Source organism: Pelecanus crispus, chromosome 6 (assembly GCF_030463565.1).
Source record: "Pelecanus crispus isolate bPelCri1 chromosome 6, bPelCri1.pri, whole genome shotgun sequence".
NCBI classification, from domain to species: domain Eukaryota; kingdom Metazoa; phylum Chordata; class Aves; order Pelecaniformes; family Pelecanidae; genus Pelecanus; species Pelecanus crispus.
Genome location: NC_134648.1, coordinates 11,323,699 through 11,331,980, shown reverse-complemented (window position 1 = coordinate 11,331,980; position 8,282 = coordinate 11,323,699). Strand labels below are relative to the sequence as shown.

Sequence of the window (8,282 nt, the reverse complement as noted above, 5' to 3'; positions counted from 1 at the left end):
AGGTTTTCTGCCTTGAAAGGAAGTATGTACATAGAAACCACATTCTTCAGGGAGGAAAAGAGGCCTTCTAGAGACACCCCATCTTTGGAAAGCTGATCCTGTGGATGTGAAAGGATGTGGACCTATTACTTTTCTAACTTTATCTCACTATACCAGGGGACATAGGAAGTCTCCTCTGGCAGTCACGCACATGTCTGAGTCTGTTGTGAAGTGCAGGCTCACTTAGTATGTACATCGTTTACATGCAAGGACACAGCCTGGTATAGACTTAAGGCACGTTCCAGTGCATGTGTGGGAAAAGAATTCAAGCATACCCCAGAGTCATGCCACTGTCTCCTCGAGTGACGTTGGCTGGACATGAGGTTTTGGCTCATACTAGCTAAAAGCTCCATATTCAGCCATGTGCAAGATCAATTCTTTGCCTCTCTTTCCTTATTCTCTTAGATAGGCAGGCAATACCATTTATCTCTCCGTACTATTGATTCATCATATATTTATCATACCTCTTTTTATTTTTTTCTTTTCTGCCTGCTGTTGGTGCCATTTATTATCACACAGAAGTGTTTCAGTGGCCCTATTATTTCTTAACATCCTCTTTCTAGTCCCCTTAGGCTGTGAAAGAGAGATGACCAAAATTGCATGTGTTAGTCCAGGTGAAGATGAATTTTTGTAATATATCATGGTATTAAAATATTTTTTATAACATCCTTTGCCCCACTCTGAACATTTTGCTGTTTTGACTGCTGCTACACCGATCAGACATTTAAGCTGAAAAGCCGTAACAAATCTGTTTTCTAGATAATTACCATTAGTAAGTAATTTAATTCAAATTACATGTTTTTTCTAATGGGCATTACCTAGCAGTAATTCATCTGCCACTGGGCTGTCTTTAGTCCTTCTGAAGAGTCATACTGTATGTGGGCAAAGCAGACATGATTTTAGCCATAAATGAGACTGTGCTGAGCATAGTTTGTCTGTGGCCATATTTCTACCTAAAAAACATTCAGTGGTGCATTGTCTGTCTCTGACCCTGAAGCCCTTTGTAAGCAACAAGTATTTTTTGAAGTGTACAGAAAATTTAAATATTTATGTAAAGCATCTTTCATCTACTGGATAGCTGAAGATTAGGAAGAACAAGTTGTTTAGATAATAGAATTCTTTGTTTAGATCAAAATGAAACAGTTTATGAATTTGTCACTTGAAGATTATATAGTTTCTGCATGTGTGTTGTTATTGTAAGGGAACATAAATAGGTTTGTGCTAGGTAAACACCTTTTGTTTAACCACCAATATGATGTTGCGTCCAGGAAAGACAAAAGGAAAAATAAAAATTGCTTTCATCATTATTTTTGTATTTATATTGCTCTAATAAAACAAAATGGCTTAATAATCTTGCCCCAAATTCTAAATTATATCAGAATAGTTACAGGTCAGTTAGTTATCATGCTTTGAAATAATGTCCAAGAGCTTTTGGTCCACTTTATTTGGTAATACGTTAGTGAGACATAGGTACAAAAATGCAATTTTATTTCTTTAAGTTAGCACAGATGTCTGATAAAAGAATAAATAGAAAGTGCACTTTAAAGCCTCGATTCTACAGACAGACAAGTGGCATGGAACCCTTGCCTGTGTGTGGGGCGCACTGATGTGCACAGGCATACCATCTGCTTGCAGCATCAGGGCCTTCACATTACTGAAAGTATAGCCAAGATTATGAACTACAGTTCACAAGTTACAAGTACCTTTCAAGCCTTCAGCAGATTGCATTTATATTTGTAATGATTTATGAGTTTTTTACTAGGTTCACAAGGCATGCTAGACATCAAACAAACAAATAAGAAGCGATATGGGAACATACATACAGACACTTTGGCTTAGAGCAGCAATTCACCTGGGTTTGAGCTCTGGCAATGGCAAATTTGGAGGCAACCACCATTATTCCTACTGAGATATATGCGCATATTCCATTCAAAATAAGTTTGTATTTGCTGCGTTTAAAAATTATTATCATAATTGATTTTTTCCCATTCATATTTAAGTCTGATTCTTTTTGAGTCCTGCTTAGAATTTGAGTGTGTTACTGCTAACGGTTCCTCTCCCAGGTTGATTTCTGCATGTTGATGGTTCTCATTTTGGGGATTTTCAAACTGGGATCCCAATTCTACAAAAAATTGCGTATGAAAATGAGGAATTTTATTTATGAGAGCCACTGGTCTCACAAACAAAAAATACCTACACAAGAGGTGTAACACAACATACAGAAATTCAGAGATAGATAGTTTACAGAGAAGATGGGGGACAAAAAATATATATTGCAAGATTTTTGTTTCAATTGTAATTGGCTGGCATAGAATCATTTCCCAGTTCTATAGTTAGGGCCATGCTTAGATACATGCTACCATCTCTGCTCCCACTGTTTCTGCAGTTAATTATAGGTTATCATCTTTTGGAGGAGGGGAAGGTAATCAAACCTTCCCTGCTTTTCAGTATTTTGCAAAATTTCATTCTTCTTTTTCGTACAGAATTTGTTTTAATTTTATGCCATTGTACTTTAATCTTGAGCTTTGCCTTCCTACTTTAATTTTTTATGTTTGCACTCTTTAATCCTAAATTATTATCATGCAGCTCTTGCTATGTAATTAATGTTGATCTGATTTTAGGCCTTCTTCTGAAAATAAATGTGGATTTAAGTTTACATATTTTCATTAGTACAAAATTAAATGAAATTTAACCCTAGTAGGAAAAATGGTGCCCTATTCTGGAGACAGGTTCTACTGCATTTATTCATTGTTGGTTAACAGTACAAGTAGGCCTAGTGATTACATACAGGTGCTGTCCGTGTAAGAGTAGTAGAATTGGTCTTAAATGATTTTTCAACTTTCTTATTGTTTTGGGTTTCTTTTTCTTTTTATGCTGGGAATTTATAAGATACATTAGCTATTTAAAAGATACCCAGAAATTAGCAGCAATGATCATGGGTGGACTGTAAATACATTTTATTATTTGGTTGTGAAATATCTAACTCAATGGGGCTACAATCTTAAATGAAGCCTTTACTCCTTATTGCAGTTTGAATAAATAATAATAAAATGCTCTACTTGATCAATGATATACAGACATGTGCTTACTTGGACAGACATAATGCTCTGGCTTTTTTCATTATGGCTTTGTTTTAAAGAGTACATCCATGTAAGCTTTGTCCAGATTGATGGATTTCTTCTGCATCGCTGCCCGCAAATGCTCAGGGAGCAGCCTCCGACTTCTTATTTCACCCAGGACGATATCATCCTTGTTTCGAGGCCTCTGTGTCCTAGCATCCTCAAGGGCACTGTGCACATCCTGCAGTTTCATCTGAAGCCAGTCCTGCCTCTCCACAGTGTGCCGATGCTCTCCAAGATTATGCATTAATTGCATCTCACTCACTGATCTTTTCCTGCATGAAAGAAGAGCAAAGAAAGAGACTCATAGTGGCCCTTCTTGAATTCTAGATCTTCCTCAAAACCCCAGGTTTAGGAACTTTTGTGAGGTAGCGCAATACAGAGCCATGTAACCTACCTTTCTAATTTGTAACGGATAGAATGACATCTGGAGAAGAGAAGGAGGGTGGATGGTGATTTGTTGTTGGTAATGAGTATATTAGTGAGAAGGCATCAAAAATAGGAAATAGTCCAGTTTTGTGACAATATTGTTTGACTATATATTTATCATTTATTTTAGCTGTTGTAGATGAGCTTAGGGCTTATATGATAATAGGTAACTGATTAATAAAACTATGGCATTGTCTTGGTTTTCCATGGCAAGGTTTCGGTAGCGGGGGGGACCACAGGGGTGGCTTCTGTGAGAAGCTGCTAGAAGCTTTTCCTATGTCCGATAAAGCCAATGCCAGCCGGCACCAAGACGGACCCACTGCTGGCCAAAGCCGAGCCAATCAGCAACAGTGGGAGCGCCTCTGGGATAACATACTTAAGAATGGGAAACAAAAAAAACCCACTGGGACACAAACTGCAGCTGGAGCATGGAGTGAGAATATGTGAGAAGAACAGCTCTGCAGACACCAAGGTCAGTGAAGAAGGAGAGGGAGGAGGTGCTCCAGGCACGGAGCAGATATTCCCCTGCAGCCCCTGGTGCAGCCCCTGCTGAGGCAGCTGTGCCCCTGCAGCCATGCAGGCCCCCGGGGGAGCAGAGATCCCCCTGCCCCCGGGGAGGAGCCCACGCTGGATCAGGGGGATGTGCCCCAAGGAGGCTGGGAGCCCGGGGGAAGCCCGCGCTGGAGCAGGCTCCTGGCAGGACCTGTGGACCCATGGAGAGAGGAGCCCAGGCTGGAGCAGGTTTGCTGGCAGGAGCTGTGACCCTGTGGGGGACCCATGCTGGAGCAGTTTGTGAAGAACTACAGCCCGTGGGAAGGATCCATGTTGGAGAAATTCATGGAGAACTGTCTCCCATGGGTGGGATCCCACGCTGGAGCAGGGGAAGAGTGTGAGGAGTCCTCCCTCTGAGGAGGAAGGAGCAGCAGAGATAACGCGTGATGAACTGACCGCAACCCGCATTCCCCATCCCCCTGCACTGCTCAGGGGCAGGAGGTAGAGAAATTCAGGAGTGAAGTTGAGCCCGGAAAGAAGGGAGGGGTGGGGGGAAGGTGTTTCAAGATTCGGTTTTATTTCTCATTACCCTACGCATATTCTCACTCCTCTCTTCTACTCAGTTTTGATTGGCAATAAATTAAACTGATTTTCCCCAGGTTGAGTCTGTTTTGCCCATGACAGTAATTGCTGAGTGATCTCCCTGTCCTTACCTGAGCTTTTTCATTATGTTTTCTCTCCCCTGTCCAGTTGAGAAGGGGAGTGACAGAGCGGTTTTGGTTGGCACCTGGCATCCAGCCAAGGTCAAACCACCACAGGCATTTATTCAGTGGTAGTTTTCTGTGAACACTAGAGCTAAGGAATCATGATTTCCTGTGCATTTGCGTCTCAGTGCTGATTGATGTTACTGTCTAAGTGCGAGTTCCAGCCAGATTCTCGCACAGTAACAAAAGATGCTCTCCTGTTTAGACCCCACCAAGCGTCTTAATAAGACATGCAGCTTACCCAATGATATTCCTAAAAGGACACATATGATTTTTCTCCCTCTACTCAGCTGCCTATTTTAAAAAAATGTGTAAGAACTCAGAGTATCTGAGATCTCTACAGCTGTATCTAGAGGACAGAATTTGGCCAGCTTGGCCAAAGGATTCAAAACCAGGGACAGAAAGAGTCGCATACTCATAAACTTACATACAGATAAACTAGCCATGTTCTCAAAAACAGCCAAAGTCATCCTCCAAACCTTGGAAGTGTATAATAATGTACTTACATCATTGGTCTTCCATCAGAGTTTGTAAAAAAGCATATGGCATATAAAATGATTGCAGTCCTGGCCAGATTTTTTATAGAAGTCATTTTGTCTACAAAGATAGAAATTAATACATTTATAAATCTGTATTTCAAGTAATTTCTGTTAATTCCACAGAAATTTAGTTTAGAAAAAATGTTGAAGACAGACATCAGAGAAGTGATTTTGAAAAATTATTTTTGTGTGAAACGGTTTAGAGCAAGGAATGCAAATGAAGAATTTAGTTTTAATACTAATTTTTTGAGCAAATTACTGTTACTTTGTAGGCAAGTCTAAGAACTTTGATCGGCCTTAGCTGCCCTGCATCATCATCATCATCATATAGGTACTCATCTCTTGGATAACTGGGTGAAAAGCACCATGTTCTTCCAATACTACTACTACTACTACTACTATTATTATTATTTAAAAATCACTCATACTTTATATGCTCCAAGTATGTTGAAATACTTGTGTATAGCTATGCAAGTGAAAAGTTTTGTTCTTTTATCTATTTCTTTTGCATATGCTTTAGAATGAAGAGGCTGACACTTTTCTTGACAATTTTCCATAGAGGCATAACTCTACTGAGTTCCCCATTTAATTACCTAAAAGAAATCAGAATTGAGCCCCTCATTTTTTTCAGTGATAATCCTGCATTGCCAGTATGAATTCCACTCTGCTTTGTACATCGGCAGCAAAGCTGCCACTTGGGATGTATTTGAAAAATATTTATTACTGATGATGCCACAACAGGCAGAAATGACACACTCCAAATATCAGTTTCCAGTTTGGATTTTCAGTATAGGCAGCCAGAAAAGGCATCTTTTCGTTACAGCTTAAGAAATTTGATACAGAGTAACTGAAACTTAAGAAATAGAAAACTCTACAATGTCATTTTTGCAATATTTTCTGCAGGTTTACTCTAGGTCAGAAAAGCATTTATTACATGGTATCTTACATGACAGTGTGAATGTGGTCCTAGCAGTCCATCTAACCCAATATTATAAATTCAGGAGTTGGATTCACTTCAAGATATTCTAACTCACTGTCTCAGATTTTTCCATTTCACAAATTTGGTTCAGATAATAAAAACACTTTGATTTTACTAATATTCACTTTCTTTTTAAGATAATCTGAAAAGAAGCTAACGTAAAAATGAATAAATAATCAATGATAAAATTTTCTAAGTAAGTCTTCTAGAGAACTTGGAAATAAAATAGAGTATACTTACCAGATAGTATCTTAAACAGGTTTCTGGTTTGGGTATGTCGGCAGATGACTGTCTCTTGATGTCAAGTATATTTAAAGACTACTGAATTGGTTTAGTGGACCCCTTAAATGTAACTTTAAAATAGAGCTTCTAAGTAACTTAGAAGCCCTTTTATTGTCTCAGTTGATGTCACTCTCAACACACACCCTCCTGACCCTCATGTACCCACCCTCAGATGCTTTTGTTAATTTGGCATTTACAGGGAAAAGAAAGGTCTCAGCAAAAAGAAAGTATCCTGGGTAGCTGTGAAGAAGTTTGACTTTTAAATTCAGATTCCTTATTGCTCATAGATTTGTGCCCAAGATAACATGATCTCTGAAGCTGTTGGAAGGATTTGCAAAGAAAACTTTGTGTTGCTAAATGCAGGCAGGTAAAACTTAAATTAGGCAGGGAGGTTAATGATCTACAAATGCAAGATTAAAACAAAATATTGAAAAACTAACGTCTATAATACTTGTGGGAAATAAGAATAGTCACTTCAGATCAGATACTAGGTTTCTTTGTGAAAGAATATACTGGAGAGGAGCAGAAGCCCCAAGATGATAGAGGATCATGTTTTTAATAAGAAGCTGGTGGTACTGAGACGTTATTAAAATACAGTGTTAGACCCTCACTGTTTTGTTATACCTATACCTGTGAATATCCCTGAATCTCTCAAATGCACTAGATAAAATGGAGGCATTTGAAGAGGCTGTGATATAAATTATTACTTTATACATTTTGGAAAAGAAATATAGAACTCTCTGCCTACAGTCTAAGAAGTGAAATGTGTAAATCAGCAGTACTTTCCCATATGTATGAAGAAAGATTATTTTTGGCTGCAAGTTATTTTTCCTACATTAGATGCTTCTTTTGAGTTCCAGCATATTTCTCCAGAAAAAAAAAAAAATTACATCTGCATATTTTAACACACCATTTGGAAGCTATTACTGCTTTTACCATGAATGCTTTTTCGGTTACACTATATACCTGTTGTATTTCACAAACAGGTAAAAAAGTTATTTTGCAATATTGATTTACATAGATGGTATTCTCATGGGGAAAGGAAGGGAAGAACCAGAAACTCCAAAAAGCTCTAAAGAGATCTCATGGTTCCCTCAGTAAATAGTAAACTGAGAAGCAAAGAAATAATCCACTTAAACAAGTTCAAGAGAACAGGGTAGAGATGGCTTCCAATATTATACTTTCAGTTGTCAATATCCTTCCACCTACACAAAAAGAAAGCATACAGAGGTTTATGTGGAAGATATGTTTTGTTAGATTTGTATCTGATGTGGCCACTAGGAATACTAACCTGAAGGCTTTAGTAACTAAAAATGTACAATGGACATGGCATGCCAGGAAAGGATTTTAAAAATCTCTACACAGTTGATAATGAAAGGCTCCATTTTTTTAGATTTTACCATAACAAACATATGAAAAACCTTTAACGCAAAGCCTCAAGGCAGTATTTTTACAGAGGCCTGGCATTCAGAGGGAACCTCTAGCATATGACAGCAAAGCCTTAACTAAAGGACAAGCATTAGAAAATCTAGTGTCTGTATACAAAAAAGTAATGTTTCATATAAACTAGCAGCAACTGATAGCAAAAATTGGCAATAAGCCATTAGTAACAATTGCAAAATCAGTGTTAGCAGATTTG

The 8,282-nt window shown here is 38.4% G+C and overlaps 1 protein-coding gene across 1 annotated transcript; it reads right to left on the bottom strand.

Annotated features, from left to right (window-relative positions):
• Positions 1–3,159: 3,159 nt before the first annotated feature.
• PTH (parathyroid hormone) lies at positions 3,160–5,444 on the bottom strand. The gene is made up of 2 exons (XM_009490693.2): positions 5,350–5,444; positions 3,160–3,433 (listed from the first exon to the last, which is right to left on the bottom strand). The coding sequence occupies exons 1-2, from the start codon at positions 5,433–5,435 to the stop codon at positions 3,160–3,162; spliced, it is 360 nt and encodes a 119-aa protein (XP_009488968.1). The 5' UTR covers positions 5,436–5,444.
• Positions 5,445–8,282: the final 2,838 nt, after the last annotated feature.